The 16,740-nt window shown below is 39.7% G+C and overlaps 1 protein-coding gene across 4 annotated transcripts in view; it reads left to right on the forward strand.

Annotated features, from left to right (window-relative positions):
• LOC126177106 (Bardet-Biedl syndrome 1 protein homolog) overlaps nucleotides 1-16,740 on the forward strand; it is a 130,343-nt gene that overhangs the window by 28,944 nt on the left and 84,659 nt on the right. For 3 of the 4 annotated variants that reach the window (XM_049924371.1, XM_049924369.1, XM_049924370.1), the window contains one exon: nucleotides 14,877-14,992. The exons of the other annotated variant lie outside the window; for it this stretch is intronic. In XM_049924371.1, coding sequence (XP_049780328.1) covers nucleotides 14,877-14,992 — 116 coding nt within the window. The remainder of the gene's footprint in view (nucleotides 1-14,876; nucleotides 14,993-16,740) is intronic. 4 annotated transcript variants of the gene reach the window in all.

Consider the following 16,740-nt stretch of genomic DNA (forward strand, 5'->3'; position numbering starts at 1 on the left):
GCGTAAAGATTACCGAGAAATACACACAGCCACCTAGTCGGAACCATCATTGAGTCCATTGACCAAGTATGGCCAATATTCACCCAACTGTAGAGAGGAGAAAGACAAGGGGAAGCATTTAGAGAAAATTTGGGCAATGCTGGGTGACAGCCAAAAGGTGATGTGAAACAGAATAAAGAAATAAAGTTTAGATGTCGCGCTGCAGAGGATGAGACAGCTATTGATACAGAAGCTACAGGGAGTAGAAATACCATGCAAGGGAGTAAGATGAGTGTAGCGCACATGGGAACAATACTTGGGAGAGAGTGAGTCATTTAGAACCTTTTGCAGGTAATCAGATGGAAAACAGGCTGTAGTGTCAGGTACATCCCGATCTGAAACGCGGAAGTGGGGCCGTAACATTATAATGTGAAATAGAATGGCAAAGTTTTCATAATAACAAAAGACCAATCAATAGATGACCAAGATGATCTGCTAGTAGAAGAGGTAACTGGTGGTGGTAACACATTAATGGTACTGATTATAAAAACAGAAACCTATGGAAGAAAAATGAGAATGCTGATTTACTCTGGGAGTGAGCTCTGTGCAATTGCCAGCAAAGTGTACAACACATTATTATCAGAGAATCCAGAAATACCAAGTTTGACTGTGACCGGTTTTAAGATTAAAGGACCAATGGGAGAAGATGGAAAACCAACTGGCTATCAATCCATGTTAAAAGTTAAAATAGATGGAGAAATGTATCGAATGGGTGCCTTGTTAGTGCTTGGGTTATGGGAGTAATTTATTATTGAATCGGATTGGCTCGCCAGGCAGGGAGCGGAAACAGATTATGGAAGTAATGAGTTGAGAATAAGAGAAGATGGTGAATACAAGAAAATTCAGTTAATGGAAAGCAACCATTAGGAAATTTTCATGAATCCACCAATTAGTTGAAACAGAAGGTTTTGAAAACAATGTGTTGGAGGCTTACAAGGTCAAAACAATCAAACATTTAGAGGGATTAGAAGAACAACATGAATATAATCCAGATGAAGCCCATTCAAAAACTAATGGCATTGAAACATTTGGACCCAGAGAAGTGAAAGAATTGTAAAAGTTGACTGCAAAACATAAAGAGATAATCAGTCAATAACCAGGGATCATATAAAAGGATGACAGCCTTATCAGAAAAAATAAGACCGCCCAAATTATATTTTGTTACTTCATATAATATACCTCAAGCAAGGAATGAAGCCGTCAAAAGGAGCTCCAAAGGATGTTGTCATCTGGAGTAATCAGATGAGCCAGTAGTCAATTTAACAGCCATTTGATGGTGGCCATTGAAAAGCACAGCAAGGTTCATTTGGTTTTAGATGTGAGACAAGTGAATAAGGTATCTGAACTTGGGACTGACCTACAAATTTGGAAGAGATGCTTCAAATGTTGAAAGAGAGAACAATTTTTAGAAGCCTAGATTTAATGTCAGGGTGTCATCAAGTGTTGCTGCATCCTGAATCAGGACTGTTCATGGCAGTTTCTTTCTTTATTTTATTTATTTATTTATTTTTATTTTTTTATTTTTTTAAAGGATATTGTTACCGATACTAAGTGTTATGTTTCATGTTGAACATATTTGTTTCAACATTTATATGGACATTGAACAGGGTATTGGATGAAGAATTATTGAAGAAAGTAACTGTGTATGTTGTCAATTTGATAATAGCCAGCAAAGACTGAAACAAACATTTAAAAATGTTACAGGAAGTATTTGAGATGTGTGCAGCAGCAGGAGCTCATTAAATTTTCAGAAATAAGAATTTGTAAGACAAGAAATACAATTTTTAGAACATGTAATTGAAACTAATGGGATAAAGCAATTAAGGAATTTCTATTAGCATGAAATAGAAAGCAATTGAAAAGTTTCCTCATACTGTGATATTGTGAGGATTTGATGGAATTTGCAAATTTTTTTTGGAATTCTTATTATACTCAGTTAAGTCTATTCACCATGTAAAATTTAAATAGTAAGCTTGAACATCAATAGACAGTGCAATTAGGACAATTACATGTGTCTAATAGCAGTGATAGATTAGTTGTGGCCTAGTGTTTTACGGACACGTATTATGGTGTGACACACAGTTTAGATTGTGACAGCTAGGAAACAAGTGAATGTTGAGACAACGCATAGTGCTTGCTCATTTGTTACTGGACATTAGTAATCAGCGACAGCCAGCAGTTTAGCTATTCACCACAGGGAGCAGCAGCATGACAAATTCTATAATGATGATGCTGTATTACAACCAGCTAATGAGAGGCAGCAAAGCATGCAATTTGGCAAGACTCAAATGTGCTTGGAGAGGTCCAAGGCTGTAATACTCTGACTCACCACTAGGTTCCTTTGTAGTAAGGTGCCCACTCTAAGCTGTGTAGCATAAACAGTAGTGGTTATATATCACAGCTGGTTTTAGATAGATATGATTGATATGAATAATGGAGTAGGCAGCTTACAATTTTTATAGAGGTCTATTACACCCAGTGAAATACACTTTGCTGCATACACAGACACATATGAAGTACCGTATGTTATTCATATATTCCCAACTGTAATGCATCTATCTTCTGTGATTTGGAGAAACTATAGAAAATCTTAATTATCAATTCATAACATTGAATAATAATATGAATAACATTTTATTGTTATTGTTATTCATCTATGGGCCCAATAGGACCACACGAAGTACAATCAATCAATGTTGCTTTTGATGTTTGGCCTTCCATTGTGTCCAAATTTGTCTCTTTCATTTATCAGACCATGGTGTTCCTGTCCATTTTCTAATTTCCCTATGATCAACTTTCCAATCAAATATCTTTTGTCTGAATGATTTTCTATCTGTAAAGTTTGCCTGAGTTATACCAGCTGCTTTAAGATCCTCCTTAATTGCAGTGATCCATTTAATTGGCTCAGTTTTGGCATTACTTCTGTTGTTTGTAGAATTCTACTATTTGCTTTGTCAATCTAGTGGGTACCATTCTTTTAATGTGCCCATAAAACTTAAGTCTTTATTTTCTCATATCACCATGTATGTCTATGTATTCTTCTGTTTCCTTATTACATTTCAGCCTATAAGTTTCTCCATTAGTAATTTTGGGACCTAGAATTTTCCTAATAATCTTTCTTTCTTTCTTTTGAATTTCTTCACTATCCCTCTTTCTATTTAAAATTAAAGTTCTTGCTCCACAAAGACATTCAGGTGTGATTACAGTGCTGGAATGCCTATGTTTACTGAATTTACAAAGTGATTTTTTTATTATAAATATTTGCATTAATCTAAATGCAGCTGCCATGTTTTGACAGGAACTTTGCTTGTGGTGTTTTCCAGGCCATTTTCTTGTACGATTTTCTCCAAGTATTTAAACTGAGAAACCCTTTTTATTTTTCCATATTTCATGTTCAAAAACTTTGGTGCTTGTTTAATGCATGTCGTACATTGTGTCCTATTTTGCGCAACTTCTTTAAGAATTTAAATTTGTTTTCAAACTGTGGTAATATCCAGGGTTAAAATTGCTAAATCATTTGTGAAGGCAAGACAACTACTCTAATATTACTTCTCCCTAACTTGATTGATTTTATAGTGTTAGGGCCAGCTGATTATAGTAGTTCTGCAATACTACCGTCTTCTCCAGATACTTTATTGATTTTAAGTCTCTTAATTTGTTTAATTATTTTGATTTCATCAGGTTCTTTAGAGTTAGGGTTGGTGTTATTAGTTTACTGTGGTTGGAATTTATTTACTGGTTTTGGACAGTTTAATAGTTTTTCAAATAATTAGCAAGTACCTTACAGTTTTCCTGATTGTTGAAAGCCAACCTGTCACTTTCATTTTTGAAGCAAAGACTTTGAAGTTGGTAACCGGTTAGTTATGCTGTGAATGTTTTATAAAAGTTTCTTGTATTGTTCCTTTGGAAGTCATTTTCAGTTTCTAAAAGTTGGGCATTTTTGTAGTTTCTTTCAGTCTGCTGGATTAATTTTGATGTTTCTTTTCTTACAGTTGGAAAAGTGTTGTATGTATTTTCAGTCTTGTAACTATTCCAATTTTTGAATGCCCCATGCCTAGACTTAACTGCTCTTTCACAATCTGCATTCCAGCAAGGATGTTTTTGTGTCTTTTGAAGCAGAATTAAATTGTATGCCGTTTTGATGAATTTTTCTTTTAGGCTTTGCTAATTGTTGGATTGTTTTTTGTCAAGTTTGCTTGTTAGAGTTGGGGTTATTTTAGCAGTGTCAAATTTTGGAATAACATTTTTTTGTTTTGAAGAGTTTTTTAGGTAAGTTTTACTGTCATTCACATTAAATAATGGTCAGAATCAATATTAGCCCCTTTTCTAAGTTGGACATTTAAAATTTCTTTGTACTTAGGGTATGAAATTGCTACATGATCGACTTGAAATTCACCAATAAATGTATTGGATACCAGCCAAGTCTTTTGCTGAGAAGGGTTCTTTTTAAAATGTGTTGACATGATTTTAAGGTTAAATTTGTCGCAAGTTTCAACAAGACTTTGGTCATTTTTGTTTGTCCATATTTTTTAACTTTCCTAACTGAGCATTAAAATCACCCATTAAAATTTTAACATGGTTTGAGGGAATTTTCAAGATGATTCTCTAACATTTCCCCAGCTTCATTAACTTCTTCAGGTTTTTTATGTTTATCCTCACTGACTGGCATATGGGCATTAATTAAAGCATATGCTTTATTTGCACATTTAAGAGAAGTTGTCATTAGTCTGTTAATGGGTTTTACCTCCATTATTGAATTTAAAATATTTTTGGAGACTGCAAAAGCAACTCCCAGACATGGTACATATTCTTGTATTAGTTTTACTTTTAAAAAGACGATAATTGCCAAAGTCCATGTTGTTATTGTCTGTCATTCATGTTTCTTGAAGTACCAAAATTTGAATCTTCTGTTCTTTTAATGTATCTCCCAATTTATGTTTACTTGGTTGCAAAAGTGTTTGTATGTTAAGTGTTGCAAAAAATGTATTTGTTTTGCTTTTAAATTGGCCAGAAGACTCCGACTTCCTCTGTTGAACCACATTGCATTTTAACCTGGCCACCACAGAATCCAAAAGACCAGTTGCACAAGTAATACTCACAGTGGATTGACCACTTGGGGTAATATGGTGACTCTCTAAATGCTCGATGATGATAGTACCTGGAATCAGGTGGGGTTGGGTACACTCATTGAGTGAACTCAAGTGTTAATACAGGGAGGATTTGTTCCAGAATATAAATTTCAACCACTGGTACTCAGACGCAAACCACTTTGCCACTTGCTACAAGACAGATGCAAAGTGAATTTGGTTCTGTTTTGCCTTGTTCAGGGACTACTTATTCTGTATTTGCAGCTATCCACCACATCTAATGGACTGTTCGCTATCTACCACCTGTGACCTATCGAATACCCTAGGCAAGGTCAGCATCTTAGACTTTCAGGTATAAAGTCTTGAAGCCTGGAACAATGTTTTATTATATGCATAAATAATATAGACATGTTTCCATTCATTTCTTCCCCATTGAAAATTGTTCTAATGTTTTGTGGGTTCAAATACCAGGAAGTTAAAAATACCTAAGTCAGTAATTGAACAACAGGTGGTTATAAAGAACCATGGGACTCCATTATTCATTTATAATTTATACAATCTGTTAAAATACTGGTGGCACATATGGGAAATCTGTTGCAGATAAATAGAGATATCAACATCTTGAGACAACAATGTTTTCTACAGTAACATCATACTAAATTTATTTATTTAGCCATTTGATATATTTCAGTTGATTCATGTTTTATCATTAAATATAGGCCTTGACATTTTGATTATACAGTAACAGTTACAGCACAGATTACAGCATCGTATACAAGGTGGAGAAAAATTGTGTCACGAAATTTTAATCCTGGATGGCTGATGCCAATAGGAACCAAAATTACTAATGTTGTGTAGGTCGACAATGCACAATTTTTAAACTATGGAAACTTGGCACCATGTGCGCCGATTGGCCATGGGATTGCCCTGTTGCCTGATGCTCTGGACAATCCATGACCACAAATGCTTTGCCTGCCGGAAGTTGCAATGTATCCAAGGCAGCCAGAACGCTCAGTGGTAGTGTGCCAGCCTTCCACTCAGGAGGTTTGGGGGTGAATCCACTGGGGTCCCAACACGTCCATTGTAGTTTCATGATAAGACATACCAGGAACAAACCTGTCAACAGCTGTTAGTTTGCATACAGAAATTCTTTTACAAATTGTGTCGGCCCTGAAAAGGGCCTTTTCTGTAGCTATAACATTTGTAGCTATATATTACTGAAAGCAGATGCAGAAACTGGCGGCCCTCTGATGCAACCACATGCATAGCCATATGTCCAGGAGATATCTTCCAGCAGGCCAAGTAGAGTTTCTTGCAAAAAGTGAAGGTAATTTGCCCCAGTAAGTTGAAGAGGTAGACAGACCGGCCCAATCAGATGGTCACCCGCAGTGCCTGCTCAAATGTTGAGTAAAAATCATTCCTGGTATCTGTGGACATACATGACTTGAGGATTTCCCCTTGCCCAGTAATGAATGTTTCGAGTGTTGCAAAGGCCATCCCAATGGAAGCTGCACTCATATCGGTAAACAACACAATGATGAGAAAGTTGGGATCTCATGCAACACGTTGCAGAAACCGCTAGCAAAATCCTAGCCTGTGGTCATAGTCTGCCACAGGATTTGGATCATGGACAGGATGGAAACTAAATAGATGCTGGCCATCATCCCTCGAAACCTTCCAGAATAACCAATGAGTGACCCCCCATGTCGTGTCCAACCACTCGAGTACTTGTCGAAGGTGCTTCCTCAAAGTGCTCAAGAACAGTCTCTTGAAATGCAGCAAATGCAGCATCCCATCGTGTTTGAGGCCTTCCAGCATCTCCATGATATCCTGCTAATGAGCCTGTGTTGCCATCTTGCTCAGTACCATTCCTCATACAACCATCGAGCTTCATGCACATTACAATCAGCTAATCCATAAACAAAATCCATATCTCATTGTTCTTCAAATGAATACTGTGCCACCACACTTACTGTGTGATTAAATCACAGGTAACGTGTTTGTGTGGTCTGAAGCAAAGCTTCACGTGAATGCCTCTGACATGATGTGGAGACAAACAGCAAGACCTATTCAACACGTGTGCGTATCGCCTTGGGGCAGTGACTGGGCGAGGGATGTTTTTATGCATAAACTGATAACCATAGTGCTGCCTGTCAACCAACGAATGGCTGCAGGTTAAACCCACGGCCAACTGGATCCGGTGGCACCAACTTTCCGTAGTTTAAAAATGGTGCATTGTCGACCTATACAACATTAGTAATTTTGGTTCCTACTGGCATCAGCTACCCAGGGTGCAAATTTTGTGACACAGTTTTTCTCCACCCTGTATATACAGGGTGATTGTAATTGAAGTTAAACTTTCAAAACATTGTAGAAATAACACCACTGGTCAGAATGACATCAAATTCCAATGGAATATTATTGGAAAAGGCGGCAAACATATGGCAGAAGAAAAGAAAATAGTGTGAAAATTGATGAGTAGATGGCACTGTATGTGTCAGAATACATAAATGAAAACACCTGTCATGTGCACGACCCATTGAAGTTGGTATAAACGCACCGGGTATATGGCTTTTCCTCCTTTCACATCTGTGACATTCACCATGACTGTCTCAATGTAGGATCGTGCTCTGCTTGTAAAGCTGTATTACGAGAAGGATGACTGTGCACACATCACTCTGCAGAAGTTCCAGACACTGAAGAGTTTGAAAAAAGGCATTGGTCCAACGACTGCCATGGGTCTGGAGAAAATGATTCAGAAATTTGAAAAAAAAAAAAAGAACGGGTTCTTTTGGTGTTTAACCTGGTAGACAGAGGAAACAAACTGATTCAACATCAGTGGAAGCAGTGGGCACAACAGTGCAGGAGGAGATGAGTGGTGGTGTGCAAATGTGTAGTGCACAAAGAATCCTATGTAAAATCCTACAAAACATTCTTCTTTGCTAGCCATTCAAAATTACCCAAGTGCACAAGTTGCTTCCTGTTGACCTACCAGCAAGAGAGACCTTTGCTTTAGAATTTCTTACTCACATGGAATTGAACAATGATTGGCCATTTAAGAGTTTGTGGACAAACAAAGCCCACTTCCATCTGACAGGATATGTCAGTACAAAGAATTGTCGAATATGGGCAATGGAAAATGCACACGCAAATCAACCAGTGCCACTTCATCCTGAAAAGGCCATTGTGTGATGCGGGTTCACAGCATCATTTATCATAGAGCCATATTTTTTCAAAGAGACAGGTTCTTCCAGTCCTGTTGCCTGTACATCACTGGTAAGGAATTTGAGTGTCTGTTCCAGCTCTCCAACGGCATGAATGTGTGGATGGGATCATTTCTATGCAACATGGCACACCTCTTCAAATTGCAAATCCAGTTAAGCAGCAGCTTAAGCGCCATTTCGGAAATGCTAGAATTATCAGCTGCCATTTCCCTATAGCCTGGTCATCCCGATCACCTCATGTTAATCCATGTTACTTCTGGCTGTGGGGCTATCTGAAAGATGTTGTGTTAGGTGCTCCAATTGCAAACTTAGCTGCATTGAAGACACACATTCTGTTGAATTTTATCTGGTAGGTCAGATAATAATATGCCAACAGCCTTGATGCAGCATTAACACCGGTTCCCATCATGTCACTGAAATAAACACTTGGGTGGGTGGATGACCATCTGGTCTGCCGAGCACTGTTGGCAAGCAGGTTGCACTCAGCCCTTGTAAAACACATTGAGAAGCTACTTGATTGAGAAGTACCGACCCTGGTCATGAAAACTGACAACAGCCAGGAGAGCAGTGTGCTGACCTCATACCCCATCATATCCACATACAATGATGTCTATAGGCTGAGGATGACACGGCAGTTGGTCAGTACCGTTAGGGTCTTTTGAGACCTGTTCAGCCAGAGTTTAGTTTTAGTTTAATTTTAGGTCGTTAATATATATCAAGAAGAACAGTGGCCCTATGACACTTCCCTGTGGCATGGTGTTTTGGATCATCTCCATGTCTTAGTAGTATCTATTACTCCCCTCATCTGCTATTTCTACTTTTGGTATCTGTTTGTTAAGTAGGGTTTTATAAGATTGAATGTAGTGCCTCTCATCCCATGGTATTCTAGTTTTTCAAGAAGAGTGTTGTGATTAACTAGGTTAAAAGTTTTTGATAGTTCGCAGAATACTCTTAATTATTGATTCCTCCCCGGAAAGTATTTGCAGTACATGGTCCTCAGTTTCTTTTGTTGCCGAGGTAGTAGATTTATTTCTTTGGAATCCATGTTGGCTTCTGGTTATGATATTCTGTGACGTGAAGAAGCTTATTAAGCTGTTAAAATATCATGAAAAGTATAGTTGCTACTCACCATTTAGTGGAGATGCTGAGTCTCAGGTAGGCACACCAAAAAGGCTGTGAGAAAATGAGCTTTCAGCCAACAAGGCCTTCATCGGAGATAGAACATACACATGCAAACACTCATGTAAACATGACACACACACACACACACACACACACACACACACACACACACACACACACACGACAGCAGTCTCTGACTGCTGAGCAGCAACGTATGATGGGAGACGGAACGTGGTGGTGTTGGCAGGGAGGAGGCTGGGGCGGGGAGGGGGAAGGATAGCAGAGTAGAGGTGGGGGATGGTAAAGTGCTGCTTGTGGGAGCTTACAGCGATGAGGTGGAGAGAGGGTAGGGCAGTTAGGTGCAGCTGGGAGGTAAGACAGAAGGTGGGGCAGGATTAGCAGAAAACGAGAAAGGTAAAAAGACTGTGGGTGTGTTGGTGGAATAGAGGACTGTGTAGTGCTGGAATGGGAACAGGGAAGGGGCTAGAAGTTAAGGACAAAGACTAATAAAAATTAAGGGTTACAGGAGTGTAGAATATACGTTTGTGAAAGGTAGTTCCAATGAATATTTCACATCATTGCCACAAGTATCAGTCTACACTCCTGGAAATGGAAAAAAGAACACATTGACACCGGTGTGTCAGACGCACCATACTTGCTCCGGACACTGCGAGAGGGCTGTACAAGCAATGATCACACGCACGGCACAGCGGACACACGAGGAACCACAGTGTTGGCCGTCGAATGGCGCTAGCTGCACAGCATTTGTGCACCGCCGCCGTCAGTGTCAGCCAGTTTGCCGTGGCATACAGAGCTCCATCGCAGTCTTTAACACTGGTAGCATGCCGCGACAGCGTGGACGTGAACCGTATGTGCAGTTGATGGACTTTGGGCGAGGGCGTATAGTGGGCATGCGGGAGGCCGAGTGGACGTACCGCCGAATTGCTCAACACGTGGGGCGTGAGGTCTCCACAGTACATCGATGTTGTCGCCAGTGGTCGGCGGAAGGTGCACGTGCCCATCGACCTGGGACCAGACCGCAGCGACGCACGGATGCACGCCAAGACCGTAGGATCCTACGCAGTGCCGTAGGGGACCGCACCGCCACTTCCCAGCAAATTAGGGACACTGTTGCTCCTGGGGTATCGGCGAGGACCATTCACAACCATCTCCATGAAGCTGGGCTACGGTCCCGCACACCGTTAGGCCGTCTTCCGCTCACGCCCCAACATCGTGCAGCCCGCCTCCAGTGGTGTCGCGACAGGCGTGAATGGAGGGACGAATGGAGACGTGTCGTCTTCAGTGATGAGAGTCGCTTCTGCCTTGGTGCCAATGATGGTCGTATGCGTGTTTGGCGCCGTGCAGGTGAGCGCCACAATCAGGACTGCATACGACCGAGGCACACAGGGCCAACACCCGGCATCATGGTGTGGGGAGCGATCTCCTACACTGGCCGTACACCACTGGTGATCGTCGAGGGGACACTGAATAGTGCACGGTACATCCAAACCGTCATCGAACCCATCGTTCTACCATTCCTAGACTGGCAAGGGAACTTGCTGTTCCAACAGGACAATGCACGTCCGCATGTATCCCGTGCCACCCAATGTGCTCTAGAAGGTGTAAGTCAACTACCCTGGCCAGCAAGATCTCCGGATCTGTCCCCCATTGAGCATGTTTGGGACTGGATGAAGCGTCGTCTCACGCGGTCTGCACGTCCAGCACGAACGCTGGTCCAACTGAGGCGACAGGTGGAAATGGCATGGCAAGCCGTTCCACAGGACTACATCCAGCATCTCTACGATCGTCTCCATGGGAGAATAGCAGCCTGCATTGCTGCGAAAGGTGGATATACACTGTACTAGTGCCGACATTGTGCATGCTCTGTTGCCTGCGTCTATGTGCCTGTGGTTCTGTCAGTGTGATCATGTGATGTATCTGACCCCAGGAATGTGTCAATAAAGTTTCCCCTTCCTGGGACAATGAATTCACGGTGTTCTTATTTCAATTTCCAGGAGTGTATAAATGACATTGACTATTCTAGTTCTGCTTTTAGGGTACATTCACCACTATAACTAACATCAAGACCAACACTGACAAATGACCCTATACCATCATGTGGAAATGTGAAAAAATGAATGGAGTAATAATCTTCACTACCACAGCCACATATATAGAAACAATGAAAGTGATAGCAGATGAGAGAAAAACTAAGATATTTTGTAAAAAACCCAATAAGGAGTCAACAATAATAAACCAACATTTTGTGGCTAATATGAGACCACACCCACACAGCATTCACATGCAACATCACCAGAGTAGCTCAACTGAATGACCATCAGGTGCTTAGTCCATTTTATTGGTCCCAGTATTAGTGAAAATGTCAGTCACATAATTTCAGATGGTTGGGATTGAGTTAATAACAGCAGTACTAACAGCAGTGGCCATCAGTGTTGTAGCCAAGCCTATTGTCTTCAGTGACAAAGATATCAATGCCTGTATACCAAATTATTGTACAAGCCAGCGTACCATGAAGATGACACGTTAAGTTGCAGACAGGCACAATTAAAAATCATACAAGCCAGTAAGGTGTCTTCAGAAATGTTATGCCATATTTGTCTGAATAAGATATATTGGCACACATTCAGCTGGCTGCAAAGTGTTGTGAATAAAGACTTCATGAAGAAAATAGAAAACGATTTTGTCCTCCAAAGCACAGTGGTCACTGGAGGATGTAGGCTGTCTACATTGTTAGTGTCCATTGGCCATTGGTGCCCTATGTCCAACTTGTCCTACAGAGGCTGCAATTGTTTACAATTTAGCAAGGCAAGTAAATATTAGGAGCACATGTTTAATACAATGCAGAATTTACTATATTACTAACATAGTGGATCATTTAGATTTGTCAGTGCAGATACAGAAGATGATTTTATATGTGGGAGTGATTTTGTGAATGCAGTTGCTGTGCATCTGTCTCAGAGAGAAGCTGTCCTGAAATATCGGTGCAGAGCAGATATCAATGCAGCAGGAGGTCCAAAAATCATACTAGGCAGTTCTAATGCTCCTGTTCAGTGTGAGATATGAAGAAGGAAAAAACAGTGATCTCTGTTCAGTGTATTTGTTATGCTAGGTGAGCTTCATTAATCTGACAAAACTATATCAAAACTCCACGTTGTTATTTGTAAATGATGTCTCTGGCTTCCAAGTGTAGAGTGTGTGGTATGAATTCACAACCCTGATTAAGCTCCTTTGTGATCAGAAACTCCTCTGAGATGTTATTTTGGTGCAGAGCTGGATCAGTTATGGAGTGTTCAGATCAGTTTTGCTAAATATCCAGAACAGCCAAAGCTTCTTAACCCACTGGTATAGTATCTCTAGTCATGGTGTCAAGGGCCTTTTCAGGATCTCAGAACACAATAAATATAAGTGTACAATGAGGTGATAAAAAATGATGGGATAGTGGTAGGCACATATACAGATGGTGATTGTATCACATACTCAAGTTGTAAAAGGGAAGCACAGTGATTGAGTTGTCATTTGTACTCAGTTGATCTGTGTGAAAAGGTTTCCAGCTTGGTTATGGCTGCACAATGAGAATTAACAAACTTTGAACACGGAATGGCAGTTGGAGCTAGATGCATGGGACATTCATAAATCATTAGGTAAATCAATATTCTGAGATCCACAGTGTCAAGAGCATGTGAAGAATACCAAATTTCAGCCATTACCTCTCACCACTGACAATGCAATGACTAATGGCCTTGATTTAATGACTGAGAGGAATGGCATTTGCATAGAGTTTTCAGTGCTAACAGACAAGCAACACTGCATAAAATAACCACAGAAATCTACGTGGGATGTAAGGCAAACATATCCATTAGGATGTTGTGATTGGCGTTAATGAGCTATGACAGCAAATGACCAATGTGAGACCCTTTGCTAACAGCACCTCTCCTGGGCTTCTGACCATATCAGTTGAAGACTAGACTACTGGAAAACTGTGGCCTGGTCAGGTGAGTCCAGATTTTGGTTGGTAAGAGCTGATTGTAGGTTTTGACTATGAGTATGGTGTAGATCCCATGAGACCATGGACCCACCTTGTCAACAATGCACTGTGCAAGCTGGTGGTGGCTTCATAATGGTATGGGCTGTATTTATGTGGAATGGACTAGGTCCTGTGGTCTAACCAAACTGATCATTGACTGGGAATGGTTATGTTCTGCTACTTGGAGATCATTTACAGCCATTCATGGACTTCATGTTCCCAAACAACAATGGAATATTTATGAATGACAATGTGCCATGTTACTGGGACATGATTGGTTTGAAGACTATTTGGGACAAATTGACTGAATGATTTGGCTACCCCGATCACCCAACACACAAAATTCTGCCCCAGCAACACTTTCACAGTCATGTACAATTATAGAGGCAGCATGGCTCAATATTTCTGCAGGGGATTTGCAACAACTTGTTGAGTCTGTGACATGTCGAGTTGCAGCACTACACTTGATAAAAGGAGGTCCAACACAGCATTAGAAGGTACCCCCATGATTTTTGTCACCTGACTGTATGTTGTTTGTGCTGTTATATCAAAGTAAATCTAGTGAGGTTTCCTCACAGACAACCTGAAACCTGTGCAGCAGAATTTTAAAAGCAGTCTTTCACAATATCTCCCACAGGTGTTTCAGTCAACGATTAGGATGGTATTTTTCATGTCAGCTTATACTGTTTGGATTTCCATATTAAAAGGTCCGGAGTGACATTTCTGCTTACTTATATTATCTTTAATTGCAACTGCATAAAGGCAGTCATATTGGCCAGTCGTGGCATGTAGCTCTGACATGTAATTCTCTCAAATTTATACTCCTACATCTCTTAAATATCCACCACTGAAGTGAATTTGACTTTGTTTCCTTCTTCCACACATGTGTCTCACATTCTTTAACAGAATATTGTGCCACTAAATGCTCATCTCAAGTCTCCCTGTGGAGGTGAATGACAAAATAACCTTCCCTTACCACTCTTCCAGCTTTTAAGGCACAGCTGCAAACTTCACATTGTAAATTGCAGTGGTTATCAACATGTATGTGTTTTTCAGTCAATCACTTTTCATTTCTTTTGCTTGACCAGTAGCACTTCTCATCACCAAATACAGAATTTTAAAAAAAAGTTAAAAAACAGAATACAGAGAAATGTAAAGCTGAAAAGTCTTTAGTGACAATAACAACCTTTCAGTTGATTAGTGAACTCTCCCATACCGATTTGCAGCACCATTTTTAATAGTTTTGGTCTGTGAGTCATTTTTTATAGTTTGTAAAGCAATATATCTTCAAATTACTTTTACTTTATTATTCATAATTGTAATTGATATTATGTATTATTTGTTTCTTACATTTGACAGGAGTTGTTGTAGCTTCAGGTCCTAATGTGTACATCTACAAGAATTTGCGACCTTACTTCAAATTTACTGTTCCATCACTTGATGTGAGCTCTATGGAGAAAGATCTTTGGTCACAGGTAAATTTAGATGTCGATTAACAATAAATTTTGGAGTTAGTGTTTGAAAATATTTTTATCATGTAAAGGACAAATTATGAATAATGGGACAGAAGTTTCTAGCTAGTGCGAATAATGTAAAATAAAATAATAATTAGATTCCAGCTGCAAACAATGTGTGAAAACCTAGGATATTGGGACTGGCAGAGAACATAGTTGACAAATCAGAAACAAAGGGAATGATGGACTGGTAACAGGTTTAGACAAGTCACAGGATAGAAAAAGACAGAAAATAGGTAAAGAAGTAGCAGGTAGTAAATGAGAACTGTAAGAATGCAGTGACAACAAGAGAACTTACAACTATCCCTTCAAGGCTTATTTCTTATCTCTTGTTCCTGCTCATCTGCCTGCACTTCAGTGCCAACCACAGTGACCTAACCTAAAATGCACATCTCTGTATCCAACTAAAACCATCCACCAGCCCTTTCTGCATTTTATACCACAATAATCTCTTTGTTTGTCACAGTTCATGCATTTCATTTTCAACTTTTTGCACTGCTAAACTTTAGTACTTACATAAAATGCTATAACTGGTTGTCCTTTGTTTACTGCCACATGATATCACCCACTGATATCATTACAGTTTTTAGGAACAGTTTAAGTGTCTCTTTAGACAATTTCCAAATCTTTGCCTTCATCTTCCCCTTGTCTCACTCCAGGTTCCCACTCAGTTATCCCAACAAGCTCCTTTCTCTGCTGCAGACCTACCCTCTTACATCCCATCCTGTCCCTTGGCTCAAAGCCTTCTGAAGGCTGTCTCAAGAGCCAGTGGTAGTATCATGTCATGAATCTGCTTGTGAAGGCCATGTCACTCTGTGAATTATTTGTACCATTTAAGGGGCTCCGGAACGCCCTATACTTGCAATGTTAAAATAACGCTTATAAATTACATCTTTCCTCACAAAGTATTTGAGGTAGGAAGTTGAACTTTTTACAGATTATTTATTGGAATATGGGCTACAACATAACACAGGGATTTTACAAAATTTTAGTTCAGTTATTAAAGATGATTTTTTTTCAATTGTAATGAAAATTCACAACATTTTTTTGAAATTTTTAATTTATATATTCAAAAATATACGGTTTTTTGGAAAAAGGCTGTGTTAAATTATGCAGATGGTACAGTGTAACATTTACTGAAAGTTTGAAACAAATATGTTTGGAAGATCCTTAGAAAACATGTAATTAGTATGAGAAAATAAAAGTTTTGGGAATCGAGTGACAAAGATTGGATTAACTTTTTAGTGCATTCCAGGTCCATAGGATGGATTATCTTCATCCTCTGCTAACTCCTCCTCCAGCTTCCTCTTGTTCCTCCTCCTGTTTACTCTTGCTTGTATTTCTAGACTCTTTACAGCCCTGTCTGCAGCCCGAAGGCGTTCCTTGTCTAAAGCAAGCATCGCTCGTACCATGTTAGAACCTATCTTCATTCCCATATTTCTAAATACCTTGCACCTTACAATGTTGCCATCATTGAAAGTCGCAACAGCATCATACACACCAAAGTGAAGTGTTTCTATTCCAACAAATACAATCTTGGGGATTCTCGACAATAGAACACTATTTACACTTTCATTGGGGTTTTGAGTTTTTCCGTGAATACACTTTTTCAACAGTTCAGGTGCTGCTAAGTCTCTGAAAATAGGTTAGCCACAACACATACTTTATCTCACATCACTAAAATGTACCTGATGAACACGGACGTTAAT

The sequence above is a fragment of the Schistocerca cancellata genome, chromosome 3, assembly GCF_023864275.1.
Source record: "Schistocerca cancellata isolate TAMUIC-IGC-003103 chromosome 3, iqSchCanc2.1, whole genome shotgun sequence".
NCBI lineage: Eukaryota > Metazoa > Arthropoda > Insecta > Orthoptera > Acrididae > Schistocerca > Schistocerca cancellata.